Here is a 21,746-nt window from a genome sequence, read left to right on the forward strand (position 1 = left end):
TAGCACATGAGCATCGAAAATAAGATGACTAGATGTGCACGTGTAAAGGAAACTACATAGAGAGAAGCAGCACAACTTGTAATTTTATACAGCGTGGAAATTCTCTATGTTCTATATTTTCCTAGTCTTATTAGATTTGTAATTGAAAACAGAGAGGACACGAGAATGCTCACGCCCGGGGTTTCTGTGCCTACTATTTTTAGTAATTATTACATTTAGTAATTACTATCATTAGTTCTTACTACTTTTAGTAATTACTATTATTAGTTACTACTACTTTTAGTAATTACTGTTATTAGTAATTAATTGTGCTTATTTTGCGTGTGTTTGTAGGTGTTTTGTGTGTGTTCACAGACGAGGTACAGGAGTAGATCAATCACCCAATGTATTTTTTTGTCTCACGTCCGCGGGGATCTACATAGAGCCTCCTTACCATTTTTGTGTCACATCCTACCGTATCGGTCGGAACTAATCTGATCTCGCCTGATCTCGGCGGCCGCGCTCAGTCCGTCAGTCGAGGTGCGCACTCGGGAGGGAGCAGTCAGAGTAGAGGGCGTAAGAAATCTAGTTGTTGTTAACGATGTCGGTATTTCAGATCGTGAGACGCGAAACCCCATATGGTGATTGGTCTACTCCTATACCTCGTCTGTGGTGTATTTTTGCAAAACTTCTCGAGTTTACCGCTAGATAACGCTCACCTTAAATTACTGGACGTTATCATGTGCGATAACACTAATGAAAAGACGTATATGCGTATAATTATTCAATCCTCAATTAATCCCGAACGTCCGACTAGTCGTTGAGTTACACTACTGAATTCAGAAACTTTTCGAATTTTCCTGCCACTTCTTTTACTTTTATTTTCCTAATACAAAGCTCAATATTCGAAAAATGTACCGGTCTGGCTTGTCATAGACTTATACTACTGAATTTCCTGCCACCACTTTCGATATCATATTCTCCTAATACGAAGTTTGATTTTTCGGAAATCAACTTTGTTATCATGATCGTCTAATACTTACCAGAGGATTAGAAGAGTCGCAGAAAAGTAGGCGGCACCAGGGAGGTTCCAGACAAAAGGACTGTCCTTTGACCTCGGTGCAGAACATCATTCTCTAAAATCTAAAACGTTGACGCTTTGGTGGAATGTACCAGAGCCTTGTATTTAGCCACTTTTTCATCGTAAATTAAACAAGTAAATGTGATTCAAATTGTATCATATTTGGTGTCATTTTTATCAGAGAAATGCCACGATTGTGTTGGTAAAACTTTCATGAAAAAATAATGAAGAACAAAAAAATGTTGACACTGCATTAGTATTGTCCCACTGATATACCTGACCCCGGATCATGTTAGAATTTTCAGCAAAGTAGTCCATCGCTCTTCTGGTTCCGCAATACCTCTACAGCACATCGCAACTCTCCCCACCCCAAGTAATTTCGGTAGATCTCGATCGCCGTGATAATAATCATCAATAAATGTATTATTTCTGGCTGTTTGATGTTTAGAACAATTCCTTTTGCCAATGATGTTGACAAGCACTCCGTTCACCATCTTGCCACCTAATTTTTTAGTAAAAATACGTAATAGAACTCGAGATACTAAGCTATTTTTTTAAGCTATTAGTTAATTAAGCTGTTTGCAAATTTTCACTCGTATCGGATTTGACCTGTTTGTAGAAGTATAGAAAAAAATTAATTAATTAATTCTGATTAATGCAATTAATTAAAAAAGAAAATAAAAATAATGAATTAAATTATTTTTATTTTTTGTAATAAATTTCTTAAAATATTTTTCCAAAAATGAGAAGAACACTTCTTGCATCTTCGAAACATCGTATGATCGTTAGTAGTAGGAAAGAAAGGTGAGAACTTGGAGAGATCACGGATATTCATTGAAATATGTAATATCATTTCATTTGACTGTTCGATACAAATAGGTTTTATCGTTGTGCTTCCCGCATACTTGAACTTACAACGTGTACTTCCGCTTTTACGAGACATACATATTAAGATACATGAATAGAATTATCTTTCACAAGACCTTAGATTACTGTCAGTAATGTTTAAATGGTAGTTCGCATTCAGAGTCAGATTGACGAAAGTGAAAAAATAATAGAGCAACCGATTGGTTATTTTGTTTTGCCAGCGATAAAATACAAATATATATAGTAATTGCAACTGAACGACAAACGAGAGAAACTCGATGCACATATTTCTCTATACATAATTTTTCGGTTTTTTTTCATTTTTTCTTTACAAACGTTTCGCATGTCACGTTTAACGTAGAAGGTACACTTTAATTTAATCGTTATAGAGTGCCATAAATGACTAGTTGCATCCTACGCCGTAATACTGTACAGGGTTTTCCAAAAATATTGCTTTACGCTAAATTAAAGAAATTATATTTTTGCTGTTCACATTAATACCAACGCTCAACAGAACGACAGATTCGGATACGATAAACAATTCCAGAAGTACACTTCACAAATAATTCGTCGAATTGATAACACGCAATGAAACAACACTGACTTTCCATAGAAATTTTCTTTCGTAGTTTAAAAGATACATACTCGTTGACGATGCCCTGTACACATACGTGGCTATCGAGTAACATGTATACTTTTTTTTTATGATTTGTCCCTTAAATTGTCACCTGTATAATACAAATAGTTCCTAGATCGTTGTACATTGGTGTATTACCAGTCCTCGCCTATGTGAAATTTAATTACATCCTCTCGTTCGCTTTCTTAGTTCCTAATTAAAATATAAATACCTATATATATATATATATTTATATATTTATATATTCCTTTACATAGTCTACTTATGTCGATTTTGTTTAAGCTTTATTAGCCATAGACAATCTGCTTGATATTTACAGAGATTAGATACAAAATTATAAACAGTTCTTAGTACAAAATAATTTTATGACTATAACGATTAAGGTTCAATAGCGTAGAGCAGGCTTAGGCAACCTTTCACGGCCTATCAACGATTTTTCTCTCTATGTCTCCCACTCTCTCTCTCTCTATCTCTCTCACTCACTCCTGTCTTTTCTATCTCCTCTTTTTTTTTCAAAGACCTGTTCGACGATAATCATCTGGAAGAAACATTAATTTTTTTACCGGCTTTCGGAATGGAGTATTTACAAATTCATCGATTGCCAAACATTATCAGCAATCGCTAGAGTGATCAGCGTCACGATTGCATCGAGATGGTCATCGACGGTCAACTGAACTATAATAATCGTATATCATTCGATAACTAACGCAGCATCTAAAAGTCCTTATCCGCTTTTAAGAAACAATAAATACGAACGGAGAAACACGTTTTCCAAATCCATTTTTTACGTCTTGTTCAGGGTACAGCAATTGAGGTCTTCACTACACGAAGTATAATTAATAATAGTAAAATATTCTCCGACCATCTTTAATTAACTTATCTTCTCGCGGTGTATCCTCCTCGCCGAAGCCCATCGGTTTACGACAATAACAGCATTCATGCGGTTACAAACATTGCCACTTAATCTGTATGGCAAGTCAAGGATCGAACATCAGTAATCCTCAATTAAGATTATAATTAGACTGCGGATCTTTGTGCAGATTCTCATTTCTATATTTTTATTTTACAAAAACTGTGATAAGAGAAAAATTTCTTTCGTTGATTAAAAAATTCTTTCTGACGAAAACAAAACAAAAATATTATAAGTTTAATAATATTAATAATATTATTAGGTAATAATATTACTGAATAATATTATTTAATAATATTATTAGTTTAAAAATATTATTATTGGTACAGACGATTTCTTGTATTTTTTAATTCGCAAACAACGGAAATGCATAAAGATCTGCACTCTAACACATAATAGTCGGAGAACGATCTCGGGCTAACATAATTCTATAAATCTTTCGAAATCTGCTCAGAAGTATCAATTTAAGCCTTGCAAGGATACCGATTATCGATCACGCTGATTCTACTCAATTGCGCAATAGATAATAATACTTGATCAGTTCGCAAATAATTTTTAACCTTTTTAATTTCCTACATCGTAAAACACATACGGGCTACCGTAGCAAGCTGACAGAAATAATACTGATGGTTTCGTGTAGCGAAACGTTTGCTATATCGTACCGAGATTCCCGATTATCAATGCATCATTTTCCTATGCAGAGACTGTGTTCAATAGGAGAAACGAACGTCAAACAACGCGGCTATGAAACACCGCAATGAAAAAGCCAGAGATTGCCCGTGCCTGAATAAAAGATACAGCTAGATGAGCTCTCTACAGTCTTCCGCGATTATCTCTAGATTTCTCTCAATTCCACGTTAGGTTAACAATCGGATGTGCCAGAAATCAGACTCTACAAATCCGCAGAACAACAAAGATCTGTCTCGACGATCGCAAAAAGCTAAAGCTATACTTTCCGCTTAAAAACAAGTCAAATTCCTTGGGGCGGTCGTTTTACATGGTGTGGTTCGATGGCCGTGATGAAAATTTAGCGATTCTCCTATTCTATAACTGTGTCTCCGAAAACTGTTTATAGTAGCAGAATTAATATAAACTTTTCTAAAAGAGATACTGCAATTTCCTATAAATTACATTAAGAGGAAACATTTGTTTAAGGTTTAACATTTAAACGACCATTTTTTGTTGATTTTTTGTCAATGATATGCGTTTCCAATAGTGCCATTTTGAACATGCTGCCTTCTAACAAACAATATTCAATTATATTTCTTTTTATGTACAAGAATATCAAAGGTTCTTGAGAAGAAAGCTCTCAGTTTTGTCCAGAATTTTTATTAAAAATGGCTTTACTAATATTCACTATTTTGTGTACAAGCAATAAAATAAAGCTCGGTGCTTGATATCTCTTGTTCTTTGATTATCAATTAAACATTTTTTTACCGTGTGCACATTTTGCTTGTTTGTATCGAAAGAGACATTAGCAAACAATAGTCCTCAAAACTGTTAGATTTTCTCGTAAGGATATCGCGTCACATCGTCACACCAAAAATTGTCCGGCGATAAACAGCTTTCGCAGGTGTACAATTAACCGTGGATCGCAGCACGCATTGTCGGATCTTGTAAATCGAGTTTCGATCACCACGCGTCATGTAAAACGCACTCGATCGTGTTTTTGTTTTCAGTTAGGAATGGATCGCGAGCGAGAACCGATTGCGACACCGTGCGAAAATTTCCGCGCAGATGCGTGTTCGATCGTGAAATCCTAATTCGCAAATAATCCCACTGTCCACGATTTTCTTCGCAGTGTCAACACGGCTCTTGCGACAGCACCAACATGGAAGATTGAACGATCCCGGAAGCCTTCGAGGCATATGAGCGTGATTGTCGATCGTTACGCTAGCGAAGGAAACGCAAATGATTCCCGTAACCGAGGTCCAGGCGAACAACAACCGTCGCGTAGAAACTTCTCACCGATTGCCAATTCACGTGATCAGTGGATCATCGAAATCAACGCTGTTAGAGCTCGCGAAGCGACGCGTCGATGAAACCGTGTTTAGATTCATTGCAACACCGAGCGTGTTCTCGACCGATGACGAGAGAAGCCCCGCGCCATTAGAGGAGCCTGCCGGAAACGGAAAGAACGACGAAGTATTAAAGATCACAGGAGAAAAGATTCGTTTGTCACCGCAGCAGCTCTCGAAAGGAGATCACGTCTGCTTCTTTATTCATTTGTCTTTCTACTTCTGCTTCGAATAATTTCTCCGTCGTGGGAAACAAGACGCCTCTCTTTTTAGGGAAAGTGTGTAGAAACAGTCGTCGATTGAAGAGCAAATTTCCTTGTCAGCAGAGAATGGGTCGCGCGTCTCTCGAATCTTTGCGAACAGAAGCAAACCGGACCAAGTTTAGATGTCCATTTCGTTGATATTCCTGGTTATTGATAGTTTAGGAATAGAATTTGATTCGATTCTTCTCGTTTCTCGCTGGTTCGTTTCGAGTTGGGATCGAACAGAGCGCAGCGCAAGATGAACGATCCTTTTGCTACTGAGAATTCCGAACCGGTAGGTACAGGTAGGTACGTAGAGATATACTAAATTATCACATGAGTAGACAAGTTGAGTTACTCTTTAGCAGTAGTGGGTTCAGGGCTGGGGGAAAGGGAGGGGGGCAACGATACAGCCAAAGGCAGCAATATGCTTACATCGATGAATCTAAACGCAACTACGATTCGTTTTCCTAATATAACGCGCGCGCGCGCACGCGATTCTCGGCAGTTTTTTCATCGTTTTGTCTTTTTTTGGTACGCTTTCCTCTTTGTTTTCTTTTTTTTTAACGCCTAACGATCCGGCGACTATTATTATCGCTATCTGAACAACGTGCCTGCGGATCACGGTATAAAATGCTAAATCGTTGAATCGATCTACGAATACAATTCGGAACTAATCTCTTATATCGATAATCCCATAAATTACGAGCTACGACAATTTTTCACCATGAAACCTCGCTGTGCTGATTATTATTCCTATTATTTCCTTTTTCGTTCTTTCCTTGGTTCACAACGACAGAGAAGCGATTCTTGTTACGTTTAAATTCAACGGACGTACGGTTCTGTGTTTTCCACTTTTATATATATATATATACGATCGACTACGTCTCTGATTATCTACTACTTACGCGGCGAAAATTACATTAAGATATATAAATAGTATTTTTAATGTTGTAACGGTAACATTACCTACACGCTAGATATTGCGAATGCTATCGATAGTGATTTCATCTGATATAAATACATGGAACATAACGGCTCGAGTGATTAATTAGTCGAATGTCGTGAGAACAGCGTGTCGCCGAACGAATGCTTTGAACGTCGAAGTCCCTCGCTGGGCGTTCCTTTCCCCGTTCCCGCGCGAAACGAGGTGTCTTCGATATGTCGTCGCCTCGATAAAACGTGCTTTACGTGTTTTCACCAGCGAATCAGCCGCGAAACTCCGCTCACCGGAAGCTGCATCGCTTTTTGTTTTTTCTTTTTTCTTTTTTCTTTTTGGTCTTCACCGATATCGCCTTCCACAGAAGGAAGCAAACACGATAACCGAATTCAAGTTCCGAGCGATATTCCGCTGCCAATCTCCGTTCCATTCGCGTGCCAGCATAATGATAAACGCCCCCTTACCTCTCGACGTACGCCTATATGTACAATAGTCTAGTTGCTTTTTTTTATTTTGTGTTTGTATTGATCCCGCCTATCATGTAAAGTTACAATTATGATGTGTCATAGTCGCGGCCCTTATCACCACCGTCTCCTTCTTAACAGAGAATATGTATACCGTTCCGATCACCAAGCATATGATATCCGTCGAATCCTCGTAATCACACGACCATAATCTCCTCGTCGACAACGGAAAATTGTTAAACGATTCGCACCTGCTTTGTCTTTAAATCATCAGGGGTAACTCCCAATTGTTACTATCTTTCATGTCGTTGTTGGATGTCGCTGTTACCAAAATCTGTTGTTTGCAAATATTTTTCATATCGCGACTAATAATCTGATTTTGCGCAGTCGATTTTTAAGCATTTTTCAGAATCGGATGCACAGACACGTCACCCCCGAAGGGTTAAATATTTGACAGAAAGGGGATCGGTAGAAATTGTTTTTCTAATGCATGACGAAATAATGGTACTCACACCTTGTACGTCAGGAAATCGTCGCGTGTTTTATAGTCCTCGAATTCTAACAAAGTTATCTCGACAAAGGGAACCAGCTTTTCAGTTACAAATATTCGATTCCATTCATTGCAAAAGTCTGCGGTATTCTAAATGCGAATTTTGACTTCCGAGTCCTCTTTAATAGTCTTCGGTCGATACCGTTGTCAATCGAAATTTGTGACTCAACGAAAACACAATATACCGGACACAATTTTGATACGATTTCGTCGTGTACATTCGTGAATCGAGGCAAGTCCACCGAACGCCTAACGATCATGATACTACAATCTGCTACACAGTTTTCTCAGGCATACGCATTCATACGATCCTCATATGTATACCTCGTTTATCCTATCAATAGCTCCTTCCGAGGAAGAATTTGATATTTCAGTTTCCGTATTGCCATACGTTGATACGATTCTTACGGGATACCGTCTCGTTGTCTTTCTCTCTCTCTCTCTCTCTCTCTCTCTCTCTCTCTCTCTCTCTCTCTCTCGTTCTTTCATTTTTACAACAGAAAGATTTTTCCTCCTTAGGAAAACGATCCGACAGCTGAAGCAACGAGAGTATCCCCGTTCACCTTACCGCGAAGATATATCTTTAAACCATGCAAGGAATGTTCACAGCTATATTACGATTACACGATATTGCTCCTAAATTTTCGACGATCATTATGGACCCTCGAAGCCCTTGAGATACCCGCGCAAACCCCGTGCTAAGCTCGCACAGGGAAGTTCCCGCAGAGCAGCGGCCTTCCAACGAATCGGAGACCAATCCTCGTCTCCGTGAAAGCTAGCTCCGCGTTCACCCGCTCGATTGTCGAATTCACAGTTTCACGTTTGTATTCCCTAACAGATCTTACGTATCTAAGAAACAGTTCGTATCGAGTGCTCCGACGTCGTTGCGTACCGACGATCTCGCGCGTCTCTCCTTCGTCCGCGTGTGCCAGAAGATCCCCATGAGAGGGTTCTATGGGAGATTCGGCAGGTTCTCGGAACAGTCCCCTAACTGTCCCCGGGGACTCGAGTCAACCTACCGGGAATCATCTAGGCCGAGGCTGAACGTGTTCCGTGCCCGGAAATCAAAGTCGTCGCGTTCGCTCGTGTTCTGACGTCCTCTACGAGAGCTCCTGAAGAGCTGCCACCGTGGAGAACGCTCGCTCGTCGTCTCGGGCGATCAGAACTTGGTCCTCACGGTGATCCAGTGAGGGTAGAGCGCGTCATCGACAGTTTCCGGTCCTCTGTTCACGTAACTCTTGGCCGGGCACGAGCGACAAACGCCGAGAACATCGTGCTGATCGACGTCGCGGAACGTTCAGTATCAGGACGTGGGCGCGTACCCGAGGTTCTTCCGCTGCAGGAACATCGAGATCTCCCGGAAGGTCGGACGCTCGTTCTCCTCCCGTCGCCAGCACTCCAGCATCAGGTCGTAAATATCCTTGGAGCAGGCAGTGGGCCGCGGCAAATAGTCGAAGCGATTGTCGGTGTTCTCCTTGCAGTCGTTGTTCTCGCCACCGTTGTTGTCCGGACAGTCCGCGGCATGGTGCAGCCGTCGCAGGTTCTGCACCATCTCCTCGTCGGACAAGTGCTCGTACGGGGCACGTCTGCCCAGGTTCAGTATCTCCCACAGGGTCACCGCGAACGCCCACACGTCACTCTTCGTCGTGTACTTGCCCTGCGAAGATTGTATCGGTTAGACAGCCGGAACTTAAATCAGTCGCAGGTTTCAGCCCGCGACGCGACGATTAGAGACGCGCGAAAACCCGAAAATGTCGGTTCTAAAATGGTGAAAGTATTAGAAGAATTTAGAAATGTTATTACATTAATCTCACCATGTTCAAATTATCAAGAAAGGGAATTTTGTACTTGAGAAATTTTTATAGATTAATGATTAAAGGATTCGCAATCTACTGATCAAAGCAGTTGATCATCCTTCGGTGATATTTAACAATGATAAAATAATTACACATTTCAAGCCGAGTACTCGTAATCGTGATCGTGACAAATCACAAATTTATTCGTGCACAATATGCAGACCATTTGGCGAATTACTAAATAATCGATATATAGAATAAGATAAATACACATGCAGGCCGTGTTAATGGCGTAAGCGTCCTAATTGGATCGTTTGAATGAAGCTTACCAGAAATATGGACTCCCAGGCCATCCAACGTATCGGCAGCGGCACCGCGCCGTCGACTTTATAATAATCGCACGCGTACAATTCGTTGTCCGTACCGAAATCCGAGATTTTAATGTGATAAGCTTTGCCCACCAAGCAATTCCTGTAATCGAAAATCAGGAAATCGATGAGCGCGACCGTGTCGCCGTTCCACTCTAATCTACAAACACTCGACCGGGCCCCGCCGTTTAATTAACTTCGAAAACGTCGCCGGTCGGGCTTTCATTGTTATTAACAATTTTCTAATTTACTCCTCCGTCGACCGGCGATTTCACCGAAGTGGAATGCTCGATTCCATCGAGCTTGTCGTTCGATCGGAAACGGTCAACGATACCGTTTTCGATTTTTCATTTGATCCCGTTCCTTGTTGTCTTTTTGCTCGTAACGTCAGCCTTTTGTATTTTCCGGGCCACAAAGGGAAAAATGCACCGGAGGGGGAAGGGCATTTTGGAATTCTATCATTGTTACGAGCTTTCATTATCAATGCTCGGTTAAATTTACAACAGTCCGGGAGCCAGCAGTTAAATTCTTGCGAACAAAACGCCTTCCTTTGTCTTTTTTCTTTGCACTGTGTTAACCCTTAGCACTCGAATGGCGACTGTAAGGAGTCACTAAAAATTCCTATATCATTATTCAAAATATTTGTCACATTATTAAATTTGTTTGTATTTAATAAATTACTAAACATTTCAGTATTGTACGAGTAAATTCCACCATTTTCGTATGTATAACGTGGAAAATATATATATAGAATGGAAATATTCTAGGTCGGAAGAAATGTTTCGTTTTGGAGTTAAAACAGCTTTGAGTGCAAAGGGTTAATTCTCTATCTTTGTCTACCGAGGTAGCTTCGTCGAATTCGTGACAAGTGAATTGTGGAAGAGAAGTGGGGCTGACTCGTGAACATTTAACCGAGTACTACTGTATTAACGCATTACCAGCATATTTACATTTAGATTTAAATTTAATATGCTAGGCACTGAACTATATGCATTTATAACGACCAATGCAACGTTGAAAGCTGAACTTGTCATATGATTGAACCCTTCGACGGCGGAGTCGGGGTCTACTGTGACCCAGAGTATCGCAATTGTCACTTAATTACCTAGTTTCTGACGAGTCAATTAGATCAACAGCCACCTTATTAAGGAAAACAGCAATATTAACGTATCTACGAGGAATCTCTTAAAAGTAAGTTTTAAATAAATTGATAAATAAAGGAGGCAGATGTTCCTAAACATCTTTCATTACGCAGTTATGAATTAATAATTTAATCAAATTAAATGGGTTGATAGAACGTTAATAGTTAATAGAATGGGTTAATAATTTTCTAATTAACTCTTAGATTCGATCAACGCGCGGATCCATCTTTGTCGTTCGATCGAAAACGGCGAGCAACGCCGTATTTTTTCTACTTTTGTGTTCCCGGTCGGTTGTTTTCTTTTTGCTCGGGACCATCGTTTCTATCGGTGGTTTTACCGGAGCCTTTTGTTTTTTCCGCGCCTCAAAGGGAAAACTACACCGGAGGGGAGCGTTTTCGGATAATTCTAGACCGGGCCGCAGACGCGAGGAAAAGAGGTTTCGACTTCGGCAGCCGGGGAATCCCGAATACTTTTCCGATCGATTCAGCTCGAATGAAAAAGCCAGGATCAAATCGATCTCTCTCTCTTGGCCGGTATGTCGACTGAATAGCGCGGCCGCCAATCTGCATACGCGGTACGCATTCTGTGCATCGCAGCAGACCGGAAGCGTGGAATGGCTGCCAGCGGGCTGCATTTGCACGTACGTGTGGATGAGCTACGCTTCCTGTACAAGCTCAACCCAGCCCCGTACAATCGAACGTAACTTTACGGCAAACTTTACCATGCCAACAACCGGATCGGATCGTTGAATGATCATTGGGGATCGTTATGAGGTTGTCGGCCATAGTCACGCCAGTTTCAGATCGACGATCGAAACGCAAACTCCTAACCGACACGTAAACGGATTCGCGGACGATCATTCGCTTCTGATGGTTGTCTGCTGCTTCCTCTTTCATTTCGCGTTTCACGCGTATGATCTTGGCAGCCGGCTCGACACAACGTTTCTATATTATGAATATTTAACGGAGAAATATAAATGAATAAAATAGCAGTAATGCAAACATGTTACAAATTGTTCAGGCAAACAAACTCGATCGTCTCCGCAACCAAGCCTGTCTCAAAAATTGGTTAGCAAAGTTAAAAAACGAGACGAAGCTATGTAATCTGGTGACGAGCTACGTAATTAAGTTTGAAAGCGTTAACAGCGGACGCGATTGTGCAATAATGAAACAGGAAAGTGGCCAGCATCCAGTTCGGAATGAAATGAGTTTGTACCTTGGCAGAGGGCTGTCGAGCACCGTGAAGTATCTGGGCTGACAGCGTTTCGGTTCTGGTCTCGTGAGGTGACTGCCTCCGAGGTTTCAAAGACGAACTATAATTCTCGGCCGAGACAAACGAGCAACCGAACGGTGTTCGAGTATCCAGCGTTATCGAGTGAATGGAGTCAATTAATTTCATCGGCGGAACAAAGCTCCAATTTGGAGGCAGAACCTTGGTAATTAGCGGCGCTTTATCGATCACTGTGATTGGCTCTGCCACGCTCTTCGAATTCACCGGCGCGGCGACGACGACGGTGACCTGATCCACCAAAGTCCCCGGGTCAGGACCCTTAATGCAATAAGCAATATTCGCTCACCCCGGCTCGTCCCTATCGAAAACCTTTGTGTGACTTACCGAGCGTCATCCTACGAGTAATACGGCTTTCACCGGTCGAGTATACTTAATGCAAATGAATATCCCTACGCGAATAATCGAGTGCAACGCCGGTAATGCTCGGTTCGGTTCAGTCGAACTGGAAGCAAACTCGACACTTTTGCCACTTTGATCAATGCGTCACACGTGCGATACAAGCTTTAATTTACAGTCGAAAATTAATCTTAGACTGCAGTTCGAGTTTTGGAGGACCGGATTAGATTTTTACAATTTATTCTTCTAAATTAGCAAAATTATGTTTCCTGGGATTCTGATGTGTAAGTTAAAGTTTCTTTCAACTCCTTTTGTACAACAAGGAGCTCATCATTATTTCCGGTTAGATTCATTATCCAAGAATATTTTCCATCTCTATTAACCTTTTAGATGACGAGTTAACACTAAACCTACCACGGTCAAAATGACCGGTTTTACATCTTACAATTACTGAAACTGTAAAAATTCATTTATGGAAAATAGTGGAATAAAATTCCCTGTCCAAGCGTTCATTGTATTGAACATTACAGACAATCTCAATAAATTTAGGATTGCCATTTTTATAAGGCAATATTTACCAGATGGTGTTAATGCTTGTTAGGTTTACTGTTAATTGGTCATTCATTTTCTTCTCAATTCGAGTCTCCGACATCGCGTAGAAAAATTCAGTGTCCGTTTACAAACGAACGATCAGCAGACAGTTCGCAAACCGGTAGCAAAGAAGACAATACACGAAAGAACGCGATCTCGCAGAGGACATCGTCCCGAAGAAAGTGCCCACTTTCCCATCATTTCCCCCGACAACGTGGAGGAGGGTCTCTCTCTTATAGCTATTATCGATTGCGAGTGCGATCGAGTGTATTCTCGATGATACTTTAGCGTTAGAAGCCGCGTTAGGGGGCTTCATGGTGGTGCGGTCACGTGTGATCGGTAGGACTTCGACCTCGCGATGCTTCAACGTTAGATCGAGAAGGTAAGTGCGGGGCTGAATCGAAGGGGGTAGTAGCATTCGTCGTGAGGAATAGAGAGGAGTTAAAGGGGGTGGGGGTTGAACGATCTAAGAAAGAAAAGGACGAGTGGGAAAAAGAAGAAAGGATAAGAGCATGGGGCGGGGTGGGGGGAATGGCGAGGGAAAGCCATTCTCTACATTTGTAATCGAAGTCGGAACAAAGGCGGCGTACTCGCTCGGCGGGAGTACTTACATTGAGTCTTCGTCGTTCTGTACGGTCGGGCTACATGTTCCTGCGGCGTGTGCGACCACTATCACTGTTTCTGGCAACACCAGCACAACCACCGGTATCACCGCCGTCGCCTAGGCCACGTCGAAAACCTTCAGCCTGCGCCTCCGCCGATTCTTTCAACCCCATCGTCTTCCTCTCCGCCCTTAAGCGTTCCACCCACACGCGCGGCCTCGACCGATATACGTATACACTGTAAGGTATACTTTCATCCGCGATCACACGCACATCCTCTCTCTCTCTCTCTCTCTCTCTCGCCCTCATTTTCCTCGGCTACTACCGAACGGCCGTGAATATAGACACGCGTTCGTTGCACACCGCTATCCCCGGCAACGACCCTCTCGGCACCGGCCCTCTTCCTTTCTCGGACCTCGCCAATTGAATTGCATTACCGTTTGATCAGCAATCGATTCTTTCCTCTTTTCCACTCGGTCCGGCGCCGAGAATGACTTTATACGGCCCCCCGATGCCGAATAAAATAAGGCGCCGACGTCCAGAGACCGACGTCCACGCCGTTGACACATACGCGTGGCTGTCGACCATTCGAATTTATTCGATGCCCTTTGAACGACGCCGATTTCGCTCGGCTGTTCCCACACAGTGCTCCAAAATCCTGAAAGCTCCGACTAGATTCACGGATCTTTTAAACATTTATATTTACAAACAGGGCAACCTTTAGAGGCTTTTCATAGATTACGATTCTGGTGCCGAGGTATCTTTTTGTTAGGATGGGGAAATACCCTTAACCCTATGCCCTACAATATCGAGTTATACACGTGATTCTGAACAGAGACTAATAAATATGTATGTCACTAATTTTGGCGTTGTTGATGTACAGCTGTTGAAGAACATATAGACATACAACGGACATAAATTTTCTCTCTTTTTTTTTTAGGAAATTACGAATATCAAAAAAGTTCCTGAAACCCGTAAAGTAAATCGTAGGGCAAGGGGTTAAAGGCGATATTCCTGTTCAGAGTTGTCAATTTTAGACAATTTATGAGATCAAAATTTGGTACACTTGTTTGGCTGTGTTTCAGAATAAGACATTGTAAATTTCATGCAATTATCTCTATTACTATTTAAGCGATTATTTAATGCGATTTCAGTCGCACGTAGCAGAAATTCACTGGGATTGAAACTGTTTCAAGCAATAAAAAAAGAACTGTTGTCGATATTGACATAATTTTGGTTCACCAGCTGTATTGAGATGACACAATAATTTAAATAACTATAATGATAGTTGCATAGAATTTTTAAAACACTTGACCAATAATAACCCAACCGTTTTAGATCGCATACATTCTCTGAAAGGACGGCTCTAATTGGAATACCGAACTACCCTTACAGAGGATTGTTCACGCAATGAAAACACAAGGTCCTGCCAGGTGATTCAGAATTTAAATTTAGGCAAATAATGTAACATAAAGGTGGCCTCAAGATTTGACAGTTAGGGATTTTTCATAAACAAAAGTTACGATATCTGCTGATTTGTATGTGTCAGGTTGTTCTGAACGAATTCTAAATGGATTAGAGGATTTCTTTAATTTGAAAACCTTAATTTTGTCTTCCAAAGACAGGATTCAAATAAAGATATTAAAATTGTTATTGAATAAAAAGAGATGACCAGTGCTATTACATTGCCTTTGTTAAAGTTTAGCGACGTTTCCAATTGCCACGATTGTACAATGAAGAATACTTCTTAAAAAATATGTTTGCTATTGCCATTGAGAGTTGCTTATCCCACCATATTTAATTTAAAGTATAAAATTCGTGCCGACTTAATTGTCTGCAAAAATCACTGTACTAGCTCGTACAATGGTTTCGAGCTATCGCGTCGATGGTTCGACTATTCGAAATATTCGACGAATGATGAAACGAGGGGTGGGGGGTGGGGGGAGTGACAAAAGGGATCATGCGTGCATAGTCGCGGGTATTTGCGTTTCTCTTTCCGCGCCCCAAAGTCACGAAGAATTTACGCAGCGCAGTGAAATTCCCGCAGAGTCATATGTTTCAACGGGAAATTGTCAGTTCGTCACGCTGACGCCTATCATCGAGTCAGGCGTTTATCGTCGGCATTACATTTTGATTAAATTCCGGGTCCGCCGGCGAAATTCTAGTTCCTTCGCAAATGGATTCGCCGTGTTTGCGGCGGTCTCCAGTTACAACGGATTGGTCGAATTGTCAATCGGCCCGGCTAAAGCCGGGTAACCATATTTTCGCGTCGTCCCCTAATGATTCGTCGGCAAACTCGCGAAAATTGTCCCTCCGCCGTGAAATCCGTTCGCGTGCCGCAATTTTGCGCGTAACGCAAACTTTTTAACGACCGTGATAAATGAGAGTGCCCGTAAGCCGATACTAATTTCACAGAAAAAATGTGACAGATATATTTCATGAATAAACGTTATTTATCGCTAATATTTTTAAGACGCATCATTTGCACATTTTTAAGCCGAGATGGAAAATATCGGATAAATAGCTATAATTTCTAAATACCCTCGAAAAACAACGTCGCAGGAAGCATAAAACGGTCCTTAAGCCCAGAAATAATGCGGCGCTCGTAAACTAGTTTTAACGGCTTAAAATAACAAAGTAACCGCGTAAAATGATAGTTATACCTCGAAGTAAAGTTCAATGAACGATTCAGGGAGTAATTTCTTTTTAATTCTTAATAAATCTGTTTAAACGGAAACCTCGTTGCATTCAAATTAAACAGTAGCAAGCATTATGGTACTTTAGAAACAAATGGGAAATATTAATTCGCGTCCGAGCGTAACAAATTTGTTTGGAATCCGCGTTTTCGTGAACGACGTTTGAACGGGATGCAAACGGGGAAATATAAACTGTTTTTTTATATCCGGAACGAAGATTATTCGCGAAGTGCTAGTTAGATGGGAGGAGAGGGGGCCGTTAAACGGCCATTTAATGAAATGGATATAATCCGCTCTCGGAAAGATTGAATCTTATTACGGGCGTTTCTTAGAGTAAGGTAACAATAAGTCAGGTGGTTTGATACTTCTGTCCGGTGGGCACAATCGTCGACTTAAATCGTCCTACGGGCATTTGGAGGCACGTGCAACGCCGTAATAATACCACGCCGGGAGCGCACAGGAAGCGCATCCTGGTATTCTATTAAGATTTACGAGCGGTCGTTTGAGAGACACTGGTCAACCGGAAACTAGGTTCCACGTGTTGTAAGAGCGCCGCGGTTAGCGTGAATATGTATGTAGGGCGCATATGCACATATGTGCATCTATACTTCTCTCCCCCCCCCCCATCGATTCGACGGAATGGCCATTGCATTTCAATAACAGGAACGTGGATGGGTTTCGTTGCATACCGGCTATAAGCTTTTGTCTGCGAAAGTCAAGGGTCCCCGATCCTGAATATTGCCCACCTTACGTAGACCCGGATCAAACTAATCTCTCGCTATTTTTCACATTTTTTTCAGTTGGCATCTAAATACTGAAAAATTTAACAATTTTCGTGAATTTTTTCCAAAGCAATGGTATGTCTTACGTTATAATTTTTTTTTGTAATTGATATAGCTACTCTTCCATATCTAAAAATCGTATTTTGTATCATTCTTAATCAGTATGTTTATTGTCATCGTTGCTTAATTAAATTACTTTGATTTTGTGGGAATTTTAGGGGTTGATATTTGGCTAGTTGAAGTATGAACTTTTTCCGGCGAATTGTTATCGTATTTGTACAATTTATTTTGTAACTACTATTAACTGGAAATTGCAAGTACTAGAAAAATTGTTCCACTGCTAAAAATGGAACTAGAACAAAGATAATTGTATTTTATTCTGAAGTTAAAATTAAAAAAATATTGAATATTGTAATATATTAATTATAGACATTCTAGAACGCTATTGAGAATTAAAAACTATCTTGATTTCAGGATTGATAGAAATTACGCGAAAAAAGTTTCGCGTGGCTTTCGAATAAATGGCCTAGGGTTGTGCCGAAGGAAGGAATGAAAATAATTGCTTCTCATAATGAACCGGCGTTGTTTGCCATTCACAAACTTATCAATAATTACTGGGAAATTGAGGTTTAATCGTTATTTCCGACGAAAATATGCCGGCGTTCTTGCTGTTTTCCGCTCGACGGATCACTAACGAATCGTTGATTTCCCATGTGGGTTTCCGGCTTCGTTTGTTTTGGGGCTTATGGAAATGCACCCTGGGAAAGCCATAATTTAATTTCAACATAAGCGTACAACAGAGAAGCTCAATGGCGGAGTTTCGTCTCGTTTTAATGGATGTTTAGAACTTTCAGAAGACTGACGTTCGTCGAGCGTTACAAAACTTTATTCCTCAACTTCCGGTGAGCTCGATACAACGATGCTGGGGTATTATAATTCAGAACGTGATCCTGTGTTTCGAGAATATCACCCTGATTCACTTCGCTTTTCCTAGTTTAAACTATCGATCTCCGTATTAAAATGAATTAACACGTAAGGTAGTTACATTTATTAATAATGTACAAGTAGGCGAGAATTTCGAATGATTGAAAATTGAATTATCTGTGACATTAAATTAAATACATAATGTCTGTATTTGGTGAATAAACGTGCAATATTATTCGACTCTGGTACCAACAGCTAATTAACGGATCAGGAACCATTTAATCTCATTTTCTACTGATTTTTATATTTCGAATAATTCCGATGATATGAACCACTTTCAGTCTATGAAATATAATTCAGAATATTCGTACATTTATTGAATTTCGATTTAAAATTGCGGAGGAGCAAATATTTCATACAATAAAATTTAAAATGTATATTTAACAATTATTTATGGGAACATTTTCCACCGAAAAAAGGGGAAAACAAAACGCTTAAAGATGTTTCCAAATCCAAAATTACCAACAGATAATAATTCTATCAATTTTCACTTGTAAAGAACACGATAAAGGAAAATTTATTTTCCGCATTAACCGATTCATTATAACAAAAATAAAATAAAGGTATACCGTTCCTAGCAGAGAATATTTGATCAAAATCCTGAACATGATTGCTGTATTGCATATTGGACAAATGTGATAGAGGAATCAACAATATTTTATGAAAACATTAATAAGAATGTGTTACATGAATGTAACGTGATGTAATCACTTTCTTAATTGAAATCGCCTTTAGATATTTGTAGAAAACAATGTAATTCACTGTGCATTAATTTTAGAGCGTTTGATTAAAATATTCATTATAAAATCTCTGTTGGTAAAAAATGTAAAAAGTTTATACTATATCGTATATCAGTGAAGGGCATGGTAGGGGCCCCTCAAACGCCTGCTTCTCGTTCCCCACCATAGTTTACTCTAAATGGACAGTGAGTGCTATGGTGTCCATCCTGCCCATCCCCGTCGTATATACTAAAGTACATATTGCATAAAGTATACAAAATATACACTATAGTATATCGTATATACTAAATCTTAAAGCTTATTCGTACTACCGCCTACATGCTACACCATTTCAAATTACATACAAGTACTACTACTAGTTCCGACCACTAGTAAACGGCAGAAAGTTATTCAGGTATCGGGACACATTCGGTAATAAGTTGACGACTTTGATAATCTGGGTCAAAGTGGACCTTGAAACCGCCGTCGCGTCGGTAGGTTAAAACACGAACACCACGAAATTCGGCTGAACAATCTCGAAGCAACGTCGCTCGCCTAATCGAGCGTCCGTTCAGCCGAGAACGACGGTGTTCGGATAATCGAGTCTCCGGCGCATTTCCATCGGCCGTTAGCGGATTCCTGGCGTGACCGAGAAGTCGAAACAACGTTTACGTGTCCTCCGAACGACAAAACCGTCCGTGTGTGTCGATGAAGATAGGAGATAGTGTAGGGGGATCCTCGTCGCTAAGATGCCCGGTTCGTTCTCGTGGGAAAGGGAGATCCGCGGCTGATACGTTCTCGCGCGAACTTCCATCGTACTCACCTAGTAGCCAGATCCCGGTGCACGAAGTTCAGATTCTCCAGGTACCGCATGCCCGACGCGATCTGAGCCGCCATGTAGATGAGACAGTTGAAACTGAAACGAGGAAACGACGTGAGCCGCCCCGGACGACAAAGTTGCAGTAGCGTTCTCCAGGATTTTGGGGGGGGGGTGGTTGGCGAGCCCGGGGACAAGAGAGGGGTTCCAAGGGTGGGTTTTAAGGGGTGCAGAGAGAGAGAGACAGAGGGAGAGAAAGAGAGAGAGCTAGAGGTCGTAGGAAACGCCGAGGACTCGGTGACTGCACGAAGACTACGTCGCTCACGATTAATAAACGCTTCAAACTCCGGCCCCGGAGAAACTTATTGGGTGTTAACTTCGCGACGCGACGCGACGCCTTGCCACAGCGGATGAAACTAATCGTAAATCTTGAGTCCCGCCGGCGGAGCTGTTGCTCCGCGGGGGAATTATTTTGGAATTCTCTCTGCGACTGATTAATTTTACGGAGCCGCCTGACGCCGGCGTCGAAGATCGTGTTATAGGAATAGTCCGAATTGTGCTCTTTCTCGATTATGTTAACTCGGTTTCAATTTAACGTACAATCTGATATTACGCGATCTTGAAACAACACGGCCCAGAAAAAAAATATGTACATACAGTGGATCCAAAAAGTATTTGGACAGTTTTCCTAGTGTCGGGAAATTGTCGAGAAGTTTTAATAGACAATTTTATCTTGAATAAAAATTGATTAATTTTATTTGGAAAGGAATATCTTACAATTTGAGTTTATTTTATTTCGTTAAAAAGAAAATAAACATCTTTTTAAGTTAGCATCGTGCAGTCAGTCGGGTAGTAGTAGGTGAATTCATGTTCCGAAAATTGTAATTTGTGGCTCGTTGTTTATTACCTGAGAGTTTTGACACCGATTGGCATAGAGTGAGCATCTTCGGCAGTGATATGCGTTTTTAGGAATTGGCAGAGATCTCCGTGCTCCAGATACTCCATAACCACACAGTATGGTTCTTCACGGCAGCATGCGCCCAGGACTCTAGCTATATTTCGATCCTCCAGGGCAGCCAGAATCCTGACGTCGCGTTGGAAGTCTAATCTGGAGAGATATTCACAATGATATTACTGCATAAATATTTTTCGAATCTTAAAGAAAATATTTGTTGTGTGTAATGAACTGCAGTTTAATGAGTACATTAACCACGTGGCTATTATACATGTATTAAATCGGAGAATCAAAAGTATGGTTTTAAAAGTACGCATCAATGGCGGGTTTAATAACTTTCGTATCAGTAGGGCCCCCTTTATCTTTTTGTTGATAAGTTTATGAGAGTTTGCAACTTCTATTTCTAACTTGAGTTTAAGGGCCCCAAAATTTTTACCGCTTGGGGCCTCCACTTGACTTGAGCCGCCGCTGGTAAGTATGCATTATATATAATAATTTGTAGTTCTAAAATGGATGCATAAACGCATTGTATTAGTAGTACAAATTAATTCGTAGTCTTCCGTTCGTGAATTTGTTGATTGATACAGATTATTTTTGACAGTGGAATATATTTTAAGTCGTCAATTTATAATCTTGTGCGTTTCCTTCGTCTCATGAATAATTACTGAATCACCAATTTGGCGGGGAAAAGATTTGGACTTAAAATAAAATTACAACTAATTGCATGTGAGTCTATTTGCAATCCTAGTAGAGAAAGTGAAGTGTCCATAACCGTGGAGTCGCGGATAAGCCACCAGACCGTTCCATTCCCTCTCCAGTATGCATAAAAGTTATAATACCGCAGTTTCCATGAATTTCGGCAAATTTTCATTCGGTAGACTTTCGAAACGATAAAGTCGAAGCAGGGAATACCGTACACAGGGGTCCTCGCACAGATGGGAGAAACCTAGGGGGGGGGGGGGGAAGGGCATTGTTAAAGG

General features: G+C 40.9%; 1 protein-coding gene across 2 annotated transcripts in view; it reads right to left on the reverse strand.

Moving 5' to 3' along the window:
* Positions 1-6,094: 6,094 nt before the first annotated feature.
* The window catches only part of LOC143357393 (discoidin domain-containing receptor 2), a 246,603-nt gene continuing 230,951 nt past the window's right edge, over positions 6,095-21,746 (reverse strand). For both annotated transcript variants that reach the window (XM_076793854.1, XM_076793855.1), the window contains exons 14-17: positions 20,719-20,919; positions 19,818-19,910; positions 9,814-9,955; positions 6,095-9,345 (exon numbers count right to left, since the gene is read on the reverse strand). In XM_076793854.1, the coding sequence (XP_076649969.1) occupies positions 8,992-9,345; positions 9,814-9,955; positions 19,818-19,910; positions 20,719-20,919 (790 nt within the window). In that variant the 3' untranslated portion in view covers positions 6,095-8,991. The remainder of the gene's footprint in view (positions 9,346-9,813; positions 9,956-19,817; positions 19,911-20,718; positions 20,920-21,746) is intronic.

The sequence above is a fragment of the Halictus rubicundus genome, chromosome 9 (genome assembly GCF_050948215.1).
Source record: "Halictus rubicundus isolate RS-2024b chromosome 9, iyHalRubi1_principal, whole genome shotgun sequence".
NCBI classification, from domain to species: domain Eukaryota; kingdom Metazoa; phylum Arthropoda; class Insecta; order Hymenoptera; family Halictidae; genus Halictus; species Halictus rubicundus.